The following is an 18,853-nucleotide window of genomic DNA, read 5'->3' on the forward strand; positions in this document are numbered from 1 at the left end:
AGCCCCCTCTATACAATTTTTATACGTATGTAACATTGACATTTACTTTTAGCTTGAATCCTTTTGATGTTAACAGTACGATGTCAACTGCAGTTACTGAATGCCATGTATTTGAATTGCTATTTCTTTCTATTATTAATTTTTACTTATTAAATTTCTTAGTACTTATTGCTTACTTATATTTTAAAATTCTATATAGTTGTGTTTGTAGTGTAGTTTGTTTCCTTTATCCAGTTGTGTTTTATTATTTTTATATTTTAAAAAATATTTATTTATTTATTTGGTTGCGGTGGATCTTGGTCGCGGCGGATCTTTGTTGCGGCGGGCTGGCTCCTTGGTTGTGGCAGGCGGGCTCCTTGGTTGTGGCACGCGAACTCTTAGTTGCGGCATGCATGTGGGATCTAGTTCCTGGACCAGGGATCGAACCAAGGCCGCCTGCATTGAGAGCACGGAGTCTTAACCACTGCGCCACCAAGAGAGTCCCCCAGTTGTCTTTTAGAGGGAAGTTTTATGGATTTTAAACTTCGAATTTTTGAATGTCTGAAAATGTCTGTAACTTTATTCTTTCACATGAATGCTGATTTGGGGGGAACATAATTCTGTTTCAAATAATTTTCTTTCAGAACTTCAAAGTTACATCTTCATTGTCTTTTAATGTCAATTGTTGCTGAAAATGATGTGATACCTGTTTTTTTTTTTTAATAGGCAGTCTTTGTTCCCTCTTAGGTTAAAAAATTGAGAAACAAAGATCTGTAGTCTTAAGTTTTCTATTTTGTTTCTGTTTTCCTAAGAATAGTTCTATTAGAATTAGTTTTCATTTGAGGATAGTTAAAATGAAAGGGTATTGTTATATTAAAAAAAAAAACCCAACTAATAAACTCCCGTGTTTCCCCCAAATCTTAAGCTTGAATAAAAGGAAAGGCCCTTGAGAGGTGAATAACCTTCCCTCCTGCTGCCATCCTCCAGTGTCTTTTTAATGCTTGCATCAGTGAGTAATGCCCGGCTTCCTGAGGTAGCGTATTTTCCTTCCTCCTTTTTGGCTGCTCCTAAATTTATATATTTTGAATTGGAATATGGCTACCTCCGCAATTTGTGTATTGTCTTCTTAATGGACGGTTCAAAACAAAACTCCTCTTCCAGGCAATTGTAATTTTAGTTTACATGATGAACTATATATGGTGTCTTCTTTTATACTTACAATTCCTATCCAGGTGTTTCAAAATTTGTAACTGCTTTTTAGCTAAGGTTAATTGAAAAATATGTAATAACTTTGTACCTTTTTATATAAATAATTTGTATCTTCAGCTGCCCCTTTATTTAGTTAATTTTTTTTTTCAACTTAGACCTTGTGTGGACAGTAATGACCTCACGTTTCCGATTGCCTGCTGGCAGAACCTACAATGTACGAGCATCAGAGTTGGCCCGAGATAGACTGCATACAGAGGTGGTTTGCAACATCCTTCTTCTGGATAACACTGTACAGGCTTTCAAAGTTAATGTAAGTATTTTATGTCTTTTTTAATTTTAATAATCTGGTTATAAATCTGAATTTAGATTAAATTTTAAAACTAAAATTGTTCAATCATAGTACAGTTTGAAAAGCCTTCTTCAAAGAGGAAGGTCTTGTTAGTTTGGTTTTTGTAACTATCAAATACACATTCTAATTCAAGGTCTTTTAAGGGGTTGACAAACCAGCAGCACATTATTAGTGGAGCAGGTCAATAGTGTGTAGGTGGTTTTTATAAATGTGCTTGAGGGTGCGGGAAAGGAATCTTGTTCTCATAAATAATTTATACATTCCCATTGTGATCTTATTCTGCTGTCTGTGAAGAAAATTTTTACTAAACAAAGATAAATAGCAGCCCTGATCTTATCTGAGCCTTATCTGAAACATTTATTCAACAAATGTTTGTTCATCCTACCTGTGTCCAGCTTTATTTGCTCAACATTGTGAGTTTCACCTGTGTGGTGTGTTAGCAGTAGTTGGTTCATTTTCATTGCTGTGTAGTACTCTCTTGTATGAGTACACCACAGTTTACTTATCCATTTATTTATCTCCATTTATTTGTCCAGTCTATCGTTTGTGTATATTTGGATCGTTTCCACCCTGGGCTCTTATCAGTAATGTTGCTGTGAACATGTCTTGATATATGCAAAGGCATTCCTCTTTTTTATTTAGATGATTCCACACCTACAGAAAGGGGAGAGACTAGTGTCATGAATACCCACCTACCCTTTTCCTAGATTGACCTGTTGTTAACATTTTGCTCATTTCCTTTATCTTTCTTTCTTTCTGTGTGTGTTTTCTGACCCTGCTGAAAGTAGGTGGTACACTTCACCTGTGTTTCAGCAGCCTCAGGATCTCATAAATTACAGCTATATCATTATCACACACCAAAATTTAATATTATGAATATAACAGTATCTAATATATAGTCCATATTGAAACTGGAATTCCTCATTCCTCATTTCCACATCTCCAGGATAACACCTTCATTTGTTTCCTGCTATGTTACACAGGTATTTCTAGACTTTGAAATCTTGAAGTAATCTAAAATATTGATCTTCTGAAATCCTGCCTTTTGTGACAACATGGGTGGACCTTGGCATCATGCTAAGTGAAATAAGTCAGACAGAGAAAGACAAATACAGTATGATTTCACTCGTATGTGGAATCTAGAAAAGCTGAGCTCAGAATGGTGGTTGGCAGGGGCCGAGGGATGGGGGAAATGGGGAGATGTTGGTCAAAGGGGACAAACTTCCAGTTACAAGATGAATAAGTTCTGGGAGCTAATGTACAGCATGGTGACTAATGGCGACAGTACTGTGTTCTACACTTGAAAGTTGCTAAGAGCATAAATCTTAAATGTTCTCACCACACATTATGTTTATGCTGTATTTCCCATCTAGCATAATTTTCCTATTGGGCACTTTAGTTGATGATAGTATTGTATTTTTCAGTGTGGAAATCAATGTGCTGTTTAATTACTCTTATAGGAAGACATATTTATTTTATTTTGGTTTAGATCTTTTCATATATATTATATTGATATATTTATTGATTTTTTAAAAGATTTATTATTTATTTAATTTATTTTTGACTGCGTCAGGTCTTAGTTGCTGGCACACGGCATCTTTGTTGAGGCATGTGGGATCTTTTATTTTTTTTGCGGTACACGGGCCTCTCACTGTTGTGGCCTCTCCCGTTGCGGAGCACAGGCTCCAGACACGCAGGCCCAGCGGCCATGGCTCACGGGCCCAGCCGCTCCGCGGCATGTGGGAGGCGGACTCTCAACCACTGCGCCACCAGGGAAGCCCCCATGTGGGATCTTTTATTGCGGCGTGTGGGCTTCTCTCTAATTGTGGCATGAGGGTTTTCTCTTCTCTAGTTGTGGCCCACGTGCCTCTGTAGTTATGGCGCGCAGGTTCCAGAGTGCCTGGGCTCTGTAGTTTGTGGCATGCGGGCTCTCCAGTTGAGGTGTGAGAGCTCAGTAGTTGAGGTGCACAGGCTTAGTTGCCCTGTGGCATGTGGGATCTTAGTTCCCCGACCAGGGATCGAACCTGTGTCCCCTGCATTGTAAGTATGTCTATTCCTCTGAGTGTCAGGGCTGGAATCATTCAGAGTGTCTGAGCTACTTTGCATTTTTATTACAGGTGCTGATTATTTTAATCTACATGAATGGTTCCCTAGTTATGTAGCTTACAGCCTGTGCAGTGGTTCATGATAGGCTGCAAACTAGTAGGGGAGCTTGAACCTCTGCTAGTTATTCTCTCATGTCCATTAAATACCTTTAAGTCTCGGAAATCCTCACTGTTGGCAGCTGCTAGGCTCACCAGCATCTCTGTTCACCAGGAAGGAGAACCACTTAGTTTCCTTTGGAGACTACCGGCGGATAATTTGTAACGTCTTAGCTGTTGCAGGCATTGCTTTCCCTAAAAGATTTCTGTACCACAGATCAAATATTCATTGTTGCCAAAGCCTGCTTTTTTTCCATCTGGCGTTTATCTCATCAGAGTTTTTCCTTTATATTTTCCTGAGAGAAAATGCGGTACTAAAGGAGTTGATACAACTTCATGAGTTTTTTTTCTCTTTCTCTTTCTCTGTTGTGGACATAGGAGTGAGGTAAGCCCATAAGTGTTGCTTCAGCTTCAAGTTCTGTTTACACAGCCATTCTTTTTACTGTAGCCAGCCTATGGAATTGTCTCCCTCATGCCCTAAATTCATCATCAATTCACCAAAAACTTGTTTCCATTAATATTTTTAAATGTATAGTATCTGTACTACAAGGATTGATTTCACCAACCTATGAGGATTTTTTGCCTAAATTTTGTTTTTATTTTTACTTTGGTACACCTGTATAGCAAGCAGTAGGCTGTGTGATAAGGAAGAGTTCTGTAGAACCAACCTGTTCCAGTTATTAGGACTGCATAAGAAATTACCCCCAAACTTAGTGGCGTATTTATTATCCTCAGGGATTCTGTGAGTCACAGATCCAACGGGGATGATTTTTTTAAAAAATTTTTTTATTTTTTTGCGGTACGCGGGCCTCTCACTGCTGTGGCCTCTCCCATTGTGGAGCACAGGCTCCGGACGCGCAGGCTCAGTAGTTGTGGCTCACGGGCCTAGTTGCTCCGCGGCATGTGGTATCTTCCCAGACCAGGGCTCGAACCCGTGTCCCCTGCATTAGCAGGCAGATTCTCAACCACTGCGCCACCAGGGAAGCCCCTATATATTTATTTTATATGTGAATGTATATGTATAAAATTGACATGTATAGAGTTGTATTTGGAAACACTGAAATAATATTCAAAATGTATGCTCATTTATTCAGCACATGTGATTCAGTGCACAGTTCTGAGGCACTTCATAGGTAGCAGTATTTAAAGACAAAACTAAACTTGTGCAGTGAGGATTTTTGTTTGTTTACTTTCATTTTTGTCCACATTGCATTTTCCCTCAGTTTTCTTTTTGTTCTTTGTAATGTATCTCTTATGTACTCAATAAAGAATAACTGATAACTTCTTTTATGGAAGTACAATTGATTTTATAATATTGTGTTGTTTCTGGTATGCAGCATAGTGATTCTGTGAGTCTGTTTCTGTTTTGCATATATATTCATTTACATTACTTCTTTAGATTGCACAGATGAGTGATACCATATAGCATTTGTCTTTCTCTGACTTACTTCACTTAGTATGATAATCCCTAGGTCCATCCATGTTGCTGCAAATGGCATTACTTCATTCTTTTTTATGGCTGAGTAGTATTCCATTGTATATATGTACCACATCCTCTTTATCCATTCATCTGTTGATGGGCACTTTGGTGGCTTCTTTGTCTTGGCTTGTCTTGGTAAATAGTGCTGCTATGAACATCGGGGTGCATGTATCTTTTCGAATTAGTGTTTTTGTTTTTTCCAGATATATACCGAGGAGTGGAATTGTTGGATCATATGGCAATTCTATTTTTAGTATTTTAAGGGATCTCACCAATTTACATTCCCATCAACAGTATATGAGGGTTCCTTTTTCTCACACCCTCTACCACATTTGTTATTTGTAGGCTTTTTGTTTGTTTGTTTGTTTTTTTGTGTGTGTTTTTTTGCGGTACGCGGGCCTCTCACTGTTGTGGCCTCTCCCGTTGCAGAGCACAGGCTCCGGACGCACAGGCCCAGCGGCCATGGCTCACGGGCCTAGCTGCTCCGCGGCATGTGGGATCTTCCCGGACCGGGACACGAACCCGTGTCCCCTGCATTGGCAGGCGGACTCTCAACCACTGCGTCACCAGGGAAGCCCTGTAGGCTTTTTGATGATGGCCATTCTGACAGTTGTGAGGTGATACCTCATTGTGGTTTTGATTTGCGTTTCTCTAATAATTAGCGATATTGAGCATCTTTTCATGTGCCAATTTGTCATGTGTATGTTTTCTTTGGAAAAAATGTCTATTCAAGTCTTCTGCCCATTTTTTGATTGGATTGTTTGTTTTGTGATATTGAGTCAAAAGAGCTGTTTGTATATTTTGGATATTAACCCCTTTTCAGTCGTATCATTTGCAAATACTTTTTCCCATTCCATAAGGTTTTTTTTGTTTTGTTGATAGTTTCCTTTGCTGTGCAAAAGCTTAATTAGATCCTATTTGTTTATTTTTGCTTTTATTTCTTTTGCCATGGGAGACTGAGCTAAGAAAATATTGCTACAATTTACGTCAACGAGTGTTTTGCCTATGTCCTCTTCTGGAAATTTTATGGTGTCGTGTCTGGTATTTAGGTCTTTAAAGTGTTTTGAGTTTATTTTTGTGTGTGGTGTGAGGAAATGTTCTAAATTTATTGTTTTATGTGTAGCTGTCCAGCTCCCAGCACCACTCACTGGGGCAGCACCAGGCAGTTGAAGAGACTATCTTTCTCCATTGTATTATGTTCTTGCCTCCTTTGCTGTAGATTAATTGACCCTAGGTACATGGGCTTGTTTCTAGGCTCTCTAACGGCTAATTTTTAAAAATGATACCAGTACTTCAGTTGTTAGTGTAAGATGCAGTAAATCATAGATTTTTCCCCCTTGAAATAAAATGAAATTCAATTAATAATATTGTAGTTATGTTACAGCTTGGGTTGATGAATATTTAGTTGGCTGAACCTCACCTTGTTTCATCTGGTAAACTACTTGTTAACCACATCTGTAGTACAAACTGGATTATAGAGTTGGGGTTAGCAGGTGGCTGCTGATTGAAATGGGAGGCAAAAGGAGTGTAAGGATGATGGATTTACCTCAACGGAACATACCTGGAATCATTTTACAGTCACATTTGTAAAGGAGGATAGGGTTTGGGGGATTTTTTCCTAGTTATTGTTCCACTGTCTTTATTTTTCACATGAGAAGATAAGTTTAGAGTCATTAGGTTACTTGCCAAGTTGGTAGCAGAGCCAGTAATGTGTGTGTGTATGTGAGAAGGTGTGTTTGGACCTGTTATTTTCAACACTTAACCATTTTATTAAGTATTATTTCTAGCCCTACTTACATTTGATAGCTTTTTTTTTGGCCACACTGCGTGGCACACGGAATCTTAGTTCCCTGACCAGGGATCAAACCTGTGCCCCCTGCAGTGGAAGTGTGGGGTCTTAACCACTGGACTGCCAGGGAAGTCCCTAAATTTGATTTCTTAATTCCTTTAAAAATGCTGTCATTTACACATCATCCAGATTCCCTAAGAAATTTTTTTGTTTTTACATTTATTGGTTTATTCATGTACACAATTTAAAATAATTGTTCTGTAAAGTGTCACAACAAAAACTAACAGAACCCTAAACCTACCCTGTTGCCCCTTAGAAGTAACTGCATTTGACACGTTTAGTTTTTCTCTCATATTTATTACCATGGTTCTAAGAAACATCTTACAGTATGTCTGGTTTTGTCTGGTTTGTTTTTTGTTGTTTGTATTATGTATTGACTTTGGAGGATGAGACTTTACTTCTCCTTCCCCTCCATACACACATACTTCCTCTCTATCATCCTTTCAATAAACAAAGTAGTTATATAGTAATATTTGGTTAGTTCAGAGTGTCTTTTCGCTAGAGGGAAATCCTTCAGTCATCTGCCTGGAGCTTGTGGAGCCCTGACTGGGACTTCTTAGAGCTGAGGGAGAGAAGGGGACTAGGGAGGTCTCAGCTCTTCCGTGGGTAGACTTCCATTTATCATGTGGATTTCCCCTGTTTTCAGCTCAGTGAAAATTAATCAGCTGTACCTGATGTCTCTGAGTCCAGATTATCACTGGCTCATTTTCTTCAGAGAGTGACTCTCTAGTTCTTGCATGATTGGCAGAGGGACGGGGAGTGAGAGCTGGTCACGAAGAGCTGTCTCAGACTTGCTCTGAGTGCTGCCCTCTCAGCATCGTCGTGGATCTTAAGCACACATTTGTGTCCAGTCTGCCTCGTTTATTAACCTTGAAGTCTCTCAGATTGATTTGCAACATCTACTCTGAAGGAGAACTTACTATTTACGAAGGTGTTTTGAGGAAAATCAGATGTTAAAATGGAAGTGGACATACTTAGTGCAAAAAGATGTGATAATTGGCCAATTGTCGTAGTGTTTGAAAATTCCAAGATTGTAGTATGTGATAGGTTATTAAATCTTTTCTCTGTTTTGAATTTTTTTTCCTAAACTATATCATGTTAAGCACAAGAAAAGTATCAGTGAGATTTATAATTGTGCACAAAGTTACCATATTTCTTGGTTTATTCTTTGATTGTTTTGATCAGGCATGTATAGTTCTTAGATCTTAATATATTTGTCATGCATTAGTCTTTACTGATAAAGACATTTACTTCTATTGAAAGAATTTCCTAGGCAGTTATCCAGTGATGAATTTATAGGTTTTTATTTTGAAGATTTACTGGTCCTGTGATTATACGCAAGTTGCTCTACCTTACTGTATTGCAGATTCATTTGTTAGGAAAGAACACCTGTCTTGCATAGGATGTTTAGAATTAAATGAGAGTATTTTGAAGTGTTGTTTATGTGTCTGACTCACATTACACATTTAGAAAGGTTGGTTCTTCTTTGCTTTATTGCTTGTGATCCAGTCGACCTATTCTCTAGTGCCAGAAATGTTTTCTTGGAAGAATATTATTATTAAAATTTCACAAAACAGCAGTCTCCTAATTGCTTTATGTGTATATATGATGTTCTTACCTGTGTAGTGTTGTACATGTACAGTTTCCAAAACCCAGTTTGTTTCTGGCATATTGATTAAAAATACATGTACATGGGAATTCCCTGGTGGTCCAGTGGTTAGGACTGTGCTCTCACTGCCCAGGGCCCGGGCTCAATCCCTGGTCAGGGAACTAGGATCCTGCAAGCTGCACAGCATGGCCAAAAAAAAATAAAAATAAATAAGAATAAAAATACATGTACATGGAAATTGTAAAAATTTCAAGTGCAAGTTTATTCTTAAAGCGTAAAGAGGAGGGACTTCACTGGTGGTCCAGTGGTTAAGACTTCGCCTTCTAATGCAGGGGCTGCAGGTTCGATCCCTGGTTGGGGAACTAAGATCCCACATGCCTCGTGGTCAAAAAATCCAAAACATAAAACAGAAGCAATATTGTAACAAATTCAATAAAGACTTTAAAAATGGTCCACGTCAAAAAAAAACTTAAAAAGAAAAAGTAAAGAGGAAACAGGTGTCAAATATTACATTTTTGAGGACTTCCCTGGTAGCGCAGTAGTTGAGAATCCGCCTGCCAATGCAGGGAACATGGGTTCGAGCCCTGGTCTGGGAAGATCCCACATGCCGCGGAGCAACTAAGCCTGTGCACCACAACTGCTGAGCCTGCTCTCTAGAGCCCGTGTGCCACAACTTCTGAGCCCACGTGCCACAACTACTGAAGCCTGTGCACCTAGACCCCAGGCTCTGCAACAAGAGAAGCCACTGCAATGAGAAGCCTGCGCACCGCAACGAAGAGTAACCCCTGCTCGCCGCAACTAGAGAAAACCCGCTGCCCGCAGCAACGAAGACCCAATGCAGCCAAAAATAAATAAATAAGTAAATAAATTTTAAAATATATTACATTTTTGAGAATTAGGTATATTTTATCTTGGCACTAGTACAGTAAATTAAGTTGTCATTGTTCATGTACTTTATTTAATGACAACAATTATTTAGTGCCTCATATATTATGAGAAAAAGTTTCAGAAAATAGCTGTAAGCCATTAAAATTTTGATAAATATATGATGGATTCTATTTAGAAAGATTCTGTAGCCTAGTGTCCCCTACTCTAGAAATTATGTATAGTTGTTTTGTTTATTATAATATGTATAATACATTATACACTGTGGTGCACAGATCTTTACTGTACAACTCAATGAATGTTTATGTATGTATACATCTGTGGAACTACCACCAGATTAAGGTATTGAATACTTCACTCACCAAGAAAGATTCCCTTGTGCTCTCTAAGTATTTCTTACTCCATTTTATCTCCTTTATTAGCTTATCTTGATTAACCTTTTAATGTCATACTGTTAGTGATTACCTTAGAAATTGCAAAATGTGTCATGACTTACAAAAGTCTGCCTTTATTTAGTACAGTTGACTGTTGAACGTAACAGGTTTGAAATGTGTGGTTCCACTTATACGTGGATATTTTTCAATGAATACATACTTCAGTGAATACATACATATTTTCCAGTGAATACATACACAACCCACATTTGGTTGAAACTGCAGATGTGGAACCGTGGATATGTAGGCTGACCACAAAGTTACACACATATTTTCAACTGTGTGGAGGATCAGCACCCCTAACCCCCAGGTTGTTCAAGGGTCAACTGTACTTCTACCATGTTCCCCCCCAAATGCAAAAACCTTAAAGCAGTTTAAATCCATTTACCTGCCTCCTACTTTTTTGCTATTGTTCTTATGTATTTTTGCCATCCTCCTCATATGTTATAAACCCTACAAGACATTGCTATTATTGCTTTAAATAGTTAACAGTCTATTATATTTCCCTTTATATTTAAACTTTTTGCAGCTCATTTCTTATATATCCATGCTTCCGTATAGAATCTTTTCCCTTCATCCGAAAGAACCTCTTTTATTATTTTCTGAAATAGAGACTGTTAATACAGTTTTTCAACTTTTTGTTTGTCTGAAAATGTATTTACTTACTCCTTATTTTGGAGGATATTTTTGCTGGGTATAGAATTCTACATTGATAGTTTTTTTTCTTTGTAGTTTAAAGATGTTGTTTCATTGACTTTTTCTTGAGGAGCCATCTTGAGAACTCATTTTTCATTCTTACTGTTCTTGAGCAGGACAAGAGATGTCCTTTCTTCCTCTGTTTTTGAGTTTTTTCTCTATTTTTGACTCTAGTGTCTCATCTATAATATACCTAGATACGGTTTTGTGTTTATCTTGCGTGTGTGTTTGTGCGTTTATCTTGCTTGGTATTCACTGAGCTGCTTAAATCTGTAGGTGGTGTCTTATACAATTTGAAAACTTCTTGTCCTTTACAGATTTAAATATTGCTTCTGGCCCATTTTTTCTTCTCTCCTTCTGGACTCCATTACATCTGTTAGACTGACTACATCCCACATCTAACATATGTTCTATTTTGTTGTTTATAATTTCTCTGTGTTTTGAATAGCTATTAACTTGTTTTTGAGTCTGCTAATTCTTTTCTTTTGCTGTTAAACCATCCAACAAATTCCTCTGTTTCACATATTATATTCTGCAGTTCTAGAATGTCCGTATGATCATTTTTATAGATTATAATTCTGTTTTGAAGTATTTTATATTTTAATCCACTTTCTCTGTTCTCCCTCTGTTGTCTTTAATATGTAATCATAATTACTTTGAAGCCCTCACAGACCAAGACCAATATGTAGATCCCTTATAGGTCTGTGTATTTCTGTGGACTGCTTTGTCTCTTGATTATTAATCACTTTCCCTGCTTCATGTACCTACTAATTTAGCTTCGTATGATTGATATTGTGAGCGTAATGTAGAGCAGCAGATAGCAAACTGTGACCCATGGGCCAAATCCAGCCTGGTGGCTATTATTGTGTGGCCCATGAAGCTGAGAGTGGATTTTACATTTTTACAGGTTTTTGGTTTTGTTGTTGTTTTTTTTTTTAAAGAAGATGTTGGGGGGTAGGAGTTTATTAATTAATTAATTTATTTTGCTGTGTTGGGTCTTCGTTTCTGTGCGAGAGCTTTCTCTAGTTGTGGCAAGTGGGGACCCCTCTTCATCACGCTGCGCGGGCCTCTCACTATCGCGGCCTCTCTTGTTGCGGAGCACAGGCTCCAGATGCACAGGCTCAGTAGCTGTGGCTCACGGGCCTAGTTGCTCCATGGCATGTGGGATCTTCCCAGACCAGGGCTCGAACCTGTGTCCCCTGCATTAGCAGGCAGACTCTCAACCACTGTGCCACCAGGGAAGCCCGGTTTTGTTGTTTTTTAAGAGAATGTGCAACAGAGACTGTTTATGGCCTTCAAAACCTAAACGTATTTACCTGCTGGTCCTTTATGGAAAAGGTTTGCTGACCCCTATTCAACCCCTGGTGTAGAATCTGCTCTGGACCATTATCTTCCTCTAAATAGCATTGAATTTTATTCTGGCAGCCAGTTAAATTGCTAATGGACCACTTTGATCCTGTGGAGACTTAGTTTTAGCTGTTGTTAAATAAGATAAGTCTGTTTTAGCTTTGTTCTCATTCCTAGGGCATGGGTTGTCTAGGGTCTCGACTAAATGCCTGGGTTCATCACGGTCTCTCTCCTCTGAGCCTGAACTCCGTTTCTTCATTTCTTCGGAACCCTGCAGCCTCTGCAATCTTTGTTTAGCTAACAGCCTCCCAACAGCCATTCTCTGCTAGGCCTCTAGGAGTTTCGCCCTGTGCATGCACAGCCTAGGAGGCAGATGAGAGCCGGGGAGTTTTATGGAGATTTCTGTAGCTTCTTCTCTTTGACTCTTTCCTCTGTAATAACCTGCCCCCGCCCCCAACCCAACTTACCTTAGCAACCCCAAACAGTAATTTTAGTTTTCTCATCCTAGCAAGATAGCCACTCTGCTTGGGCTCCATTTCTCTACACCGTGATTTGGAAAATGCCCTTAAGGAGAGAGCCAACATGAATGCGGTATTTGATTAATCTGGTTCTCTTCTCTCAAGGATCATAGTGCTGTGTTGGGTATTGTCTAATGCCTGCAAATAGTTCATCTTCTCTCTCTCTCTTTTTATATTTGGTCCAGCTTTTGTAGATGTTTATAGCAGGAGGGTATACTAACACTAGCTACTCCATCATGACAAGACCAAAAATTTTGATTGTTTTGAAATGGGAATATATATCTCATTACATAATAGTGGATTTTGATTTGAGAACATTTAACATATTGCTTGCTCTGTTCCTTGATCCACTGTTCAGTTGAGCCAAATAGAAGGACTCAGATCTCAGTGAAAAATGGTAAATATATGTATCTTATAAAATCAGATTAGTCTAAGATATTATTGATTTGGTGAAGGGGATAAAATGGCACTTACTTTCCAAAGAATGAGGCCCTAACAAGGTAGGCCAATGTCTTGTTCTTTTAGAAGATTTCAACTCAGGAGTCATCTGCCACATTTGAGATGGACCTTAACCCTAGGTGAGCTGCGCTCAGCTATTATCAGAGGAACTTTCTTTGGCTGATCAATTCTTAATAATTATTTAACAGTTTTGTGTTTGTTGTTTACATATCCAGCATCTTTAAAACAATTTATAAATATTTTAACCCACAGTTTATCTCTTAACTGCCATGTTCACAGTGTGCATGGAATAAGGGGCTGGTATGCAGTACCTTCTGGCTTATTTCATATTCTTTGAGGGAACAATCATTTAAGTGTTTTTGCCATCATATAGGGTATTTATATTGTACTGCATGTAAGGGCTGTCTGTATAGGCCACTGGTTCACAAGATTAATTTGATGAAACTAGGTAGTTAGCTGGGGGTCTACTTTCTCTCTCTTGTTGTGTCTCTTTTGAAGTTGAATAGTATGCCCTTCTCAGAGAGATGTGATCTGTTCTTTGGAAAAGGATGCATGACATAGCTCTGTTTCCCTGCTAGAACTAGCAAACAAGCTTTCAGTATTCATTGGAGTGGTGTTGGTGACCACAGAAAGAGATAGAGGGTTTTTTTTTGTTTTTCTTAAATTTTATTTATTTTTGGCTGCATTGGGTCTTTGTTGCTGCGCGCAGGCTTTCTCTAGTTGTGGCGAGAGGGGGCTGCTCTTCGTTGCAGTGCATGGGCTTCTTATTGTGGTGGCTTCTCGTTGTGGAGTACGGGCTCTAGGTGCGCAGGCTTCAGTAGTTGCAGTACGTGGGCTCAGTAGTTGTGGCTCGTGGGCCCTAGAGCGAGGCTCAGTAGTTGTGGTGCATGGGCTTAGTTGCTCTGTGGCATGTGGGATCTTCCTGGACCAGGGCTCGAACCTGTGTCCCCTGCATTGGCAGGCGGAATCTTAACCGCTGCGCCACCAGGGAAGTCCCCAGAGATAGAGTTTTTGTCACATAAGTAAGCTACACGACTCACTCTCTGATGCCCCACTGCCTGTGATACCTGTGATAGACACTCCCCTGGGTGATTCTCTGTTCTGAGTGCCCCGTGGACCCAAGAATCCCCCAGAGGAAGCCCAGTGTGACCCTCTGCCCAGAGGCTGATGTTGGTGCTTGTGGTTGGATTCTGCTGAGCACAATACTGTAGAAAGGAAATTACTTTTCGGCTTTGTACCCATTTAGAATGTTATTCATAACTCAAGTTAGGTAGTTAAATATCTATATATTAGAAATTTGTTTTTTTGTTAAAGGTAGCATCTGTTTAGCCTTATTTGAGTCTTTGCCTTTATTTAACATTTTTAATAAAAAAGACTAGAAATAATTGTGCTTCCAAAAGTTTAAAATAAAACAACCCTGGACTTGCATATATACACATGCATTGCATGTACACATACAGGAAAATTTATCACTTTCAAAAACCTTTATCTTGAAACTCTTTTCTCCTCCTGTTTGGGAATTCAGTATAGTAATTTGTCTTCCTTTTCAATATTTTTCCTAGTAACTGGTTTTATGATTCTAATTTTTTCATTCACCTTTTGAATTCTACACGATTTTTAATGTAACAGTTTGTTTAGTTTCCACAAAGAAAAGCAACAGCTGTGATATATGAGGAATTAGTAATACTGTTATGACAAACATTTTTCTGAATGTGCATACATTTCCTTTTGATGCTTCCTTTGATTTGTTTATAATAAACTTCAGAGTGTGTAGTTTTTGCTGTTTCTTTTGCAGTTATTTAACTTTTTTCCCACGTTAAGGAAATCTGGAGGAGATGGGCCCTTAATTACATTGACTAGGTACTTAAGTTTAGTACTAGGTTAATTTACAATTTTGGATTCACTATATTTTTTTGATATCACTTAACTTTGAATAACTGTGAGGTGACTTTTATTTTCCTTCATCAAGAATAACTTGGGTGGGAACTGTGGTAGTTCTACAAAGAACAACATACTACATAGATCTGGTCCTGGATTCTAGGTGATTGGACTATCACAGGCAGATCATTTAAGCATAGAGTGATGTCAAAATTAAGACCCTAAGCACTCTGATTTGTTACAGGAAGCACCATGGTATAGTGTAGTGTGATGAAAAGTGCACGGGCCTTGGAGTCCCAAAGGCTAGAGTTACGTCCTAGAGATACTAAATGCTTGCTCCGTGGCACTGTTCCGCTTACTTGACCTTTAATATAATTTCCTTGAATATGAAGTAGAAACAATATCTGTGATGTCTAGGATTATCGGGACTAAATGAATGTATATCAAGCACACAATAAGGATTCCCGTAGGAGCTCTAGAGATGTGACACCTCCTCACCCTTCTCTGTCTCCTTTCCTCCTTCCCTAGTTGCCCAGAGTTAGCCAAGGCACAGCTCGGAGGCCAGTGTCCCCCAGACTGCCTGCACTTGTGACAGCAGCTGCAAGCTTGGAGTGTCTTAAAACCACTCTGAGTTTCAGTAGTTTGGTAGGAGGACTCAACAGATCTCATTGAAAGCTGTAACACTGGAGGAGCAATCCTGCAGCTTTGGCCAAAGAAGCACCGCGGGGCAGAGGCCGGAGGAGTTTGAATGGAGGCTCCCCATGGAGCCCTGGGTGACGTTGCGTCCTCCTTGTCACTACGTATGGCAGTTACGCCAGAGCGTTTCCAGCCAGCGAAGCTCCCCCAAGCCTTTTGTGTCCAAACGTTTTACTGGTACGCAGCCAGATACTTCTTGCATGACTTACCCAATCTGTAGCCTCTTGCAGAGGTCAGGCTAATACCCTTAGTCTCCAGTTCCTCTGAAGTCAGAAGTGATGTGATGTGGTCCAAAGCCCCCATCGTAAACCACATTGCTAGACTGTCCAGTGACCACAGGCCCCAGGCAAACAAAGAGCCCTATCAGGTAGGGCATTCCAGGGGCCTAGAGACCACCTCCCAGTAGCCAAGGACAAAGGCCAGACCTCTCTGGAAAAGGTTTCTTCACTATACCTTAGTGCTGTGTTTTTGTAGTGGCTAATTAAATTATTCAGTACTTAATATTTTGGTTGTTAATTTTTATCTAAGTAATAGTATATAATAAATATTAAACAGTTAAAAAAAAAGCCAAGCAGGACAAATCAAATAATGAAAGCCTAATGAAATGCTCCCACCCTTTTCTTTTAGTACTAGCTTCCAATTATTGATAGATTTGAAGATGTCCTTTAGGCATTTACTGCCAGTGTTCTGTGCTGGTTTATATTTTCTGTTTTGGACATTATCTCTTGACTTCCTATTATGCAGGTTTCAATTTTTTAAATTAAATTAAATTTAATTTAATTTAATTTTTAGTCTATTTTATGCCCTCACTCCCCCTCCTCAAATTCTTAGGTCATAATTTTTAGTTAAATTTTCTATGTATCAGAATTACATTTGGCTCTAGTAAAAGAAACTGGAAATAACAGTAACTTAAATGAGCTAAAGTTCATTTTCCTCTCACATAAAAGAATTCTAGAAACAGACAGTCCAAGAAATGGGATAGCAACTTCACAGTTATCAGGGAACCAGGTTCCGTGTTCTTCCCTTCACTCTCCTGAGAGCACGGCTCTCTGTAAGATCACTTCACAGTCCAGGATAGCTGTTAGGCCCCTAGCAGTTAGGTCAGTTTTCAGTCAGGTGGAGGCAGGGAGGGAAGGGGAGGAGTGCTGGGGAGCAGAGAGGGGGAGGGTGGAGAAGCACAAACGGCACCTGTGCCAGTTTCCTTCCCAAGCTTAAGGAGCTTTGCTTAAAAGTTATCCCCTGCAACTTCTAGTTACATTTTATTGACCAAAATTTAGTCACAGGCCCTCATTTGGGCTGCAGGGCTGGGATTTTATATTCCTGTTGCTATCCCAAACAATATTGAAGTTTTATTATAAAGAAATGATAGAAAATGGGTTATGACAGGGACTTCCTTGGTGGTCCAGTGCGTGAGCCTCCGGGCTCCCAATTCAGGGAGCCCAGGTTCGATGCCTGGTCAGGGAACCTAGATCCTGCATGCCACAACTGAGACCTGGCACAGCCAAAATAAATAAATAAACAAGAAAATGGATTATGACAGAGGCAGTTAGCACTTTCTTCCTTAATTGACTTCATTGTTTACCTTTTTGTGATTATGCAAGGTAATTCACTGCTAAGCCACATAGTGTACTATAATTATATTTTGTTCTTCTAGAATTATCCATTGCCCCTTTTAAAAAATCTGGTCAGTTTTCTTTCTGTAGATTTTAGTATTTTTCTTTTCCAGTTGTATATGTATTTAAAGAGTCAAGTAGTCCTCCCTGTGATACAGGGTGTATTACAAAGTAGCGGTCGTCTGCCCCTGTCCTTATAGCACTTCCCTAGAAACAACTAGCTTAATTCTTTTTAGTGGAGTCTTTTAGTATTTGCCTATGTTATCTCTAAATACCGTGTCTGTGTTGTTACTACTTATTTTTTCAGTTTTAGGCAGTCTGTTGGTTGCCCATTTAAAAAGACGAGAATTTAGTTCTCTTTTACCTCTGACCCCTACTTCTCATTTTATCAATATAATTGACTTTTATAATGTGTTTATGTTAGTACTCAATGTATACAGTGTTACGTCTATGTAAATGCTGTTCATAGCTAAGCCACATAACACATTATTATTTTCTCTTGTGCGAAACTTCTTGGTTTTCACAGTTGGTGCTTTTCACTCCCCTTTCCTCCCTCCCTCCCTCCCTCTCCCTCCCTCTCCCTCCCTCCCTTCCTTTTTCTTTTTTTCTCTCTATCCCCCTAGTCTCCTGTGTATATTATTAATTACCCCAAACTCTTTAATAGTTGCCTGAATCTTCTCTTAATATATTCTTCATGTCAGATAGTCTCTCAAATTCACCTTTTTGGAGAAATCCAAGAACCTTCTGACGGGCTCCTTTATGGAGTGGTTGCTCTTTACACTTGGTGTATAACTGGAGTCACCCTTTGCCATCATCTTGTTTTGAAGGTTCACGTAGATTATCCACAAAATCCACTGGTTCCCATTGTGGCACTCCTCCCTGTCCTCCTCTGTGCCTGGTGTCCCTAGGTTTGCAACCAGCTGTGTTTATCTTGGAATATCTAGGGGAGGTGTACAGTCATTTAGCTCTAGTGGATGGAATTGGAAACGAGAGAGATAACTCTTCCCGACATGAATTTTCTACCACTTTCCTTCCAGATTTAGCCTCATGCTTTCTTCTCACCTTTTCTGATACATATGCCTTCAATTTCTGAGCCTTTGCATGTATTTGATTTTCTTCTTGTTGGCTCCCTCCCTCTCTGGTATTTGGTATTTAGCTCCACTGTCTCTTCCTTCTGCTCTCCATTTTTCTAAAATGTGTTCAGATTTCTTTGACTGATGTCTTCTCTCCTCTTTGTCTTTGTGGTTTTTATGTTTTTAACATCTATCCTTTTTTTTCCCCCTCAATATAATGAGCTTTTCAGGGAAGAGCAAAGGTAAAACATGTTCAGTTATCACATTTACAGTAAGCTATTTTTTAGAAATACTGTTTTTTATTTTGAGCAGTTTTAGGTTCACAGCAAAATTGGGCAGAAGGTACAAGGATTTCCCATATGCCTCCTGCTCTCACACATGCATTGCCTCTTCCGTTTTCAGTGTCCCCACCAGAGTGGTACACATGATGAGCCTACACATCATAACCAGAAGTCCATAGTTTACATTAGGGTTCCCTCTTGGTATTGTGCATTTTATGGGCTTAGGCATATGTAAAATGACATGTATTCACCATTTAAAGTGTCATACAGAGTAATTTCACTGCCCAAAAAATCTTC

General features: G+C 39.2%; 1 protein-coding gene across 2 annotated transcripts in view; it reads left to right on the top strand.

Moving 5' to 3' along the window:
• Positions 1-18,853, top strand: part of PTPN4 (protein tyrosine phosphatase non-receptor type 4) — a 178,229-nt gene that overhangs the window by 33,187 nt on the left and 126,189 nt on the right. For both annotated transcript variants that reach the window (XM_079923967.1, XM_079923966.1), the window contains exon 2: positions 1,344-1,498. In XM_079923967.1, coding sequence (XP_079780093.1) covers positions 1,361-1,498 — 138 coding nt within the window. In that variant the 5' untranslated portion in view covers positions 1,344-1,360. The remainder of the gene's footprint in view (positions 1-1,343; positions 1,499-18,853) is intronic.

The sequence above is a fragment of the Stenella coeruleoalba genome (assembly GCF_951394435.1).
Source record: "Stenella coeruleoalba genome assembly, chromosome: 6".
Lineage (NCBI taxonomy): Eukaryota > Metazoa > Chordata > Mammalia > Artiodactyla > Delphinidae > Stenella > Stenella coeruleoalba.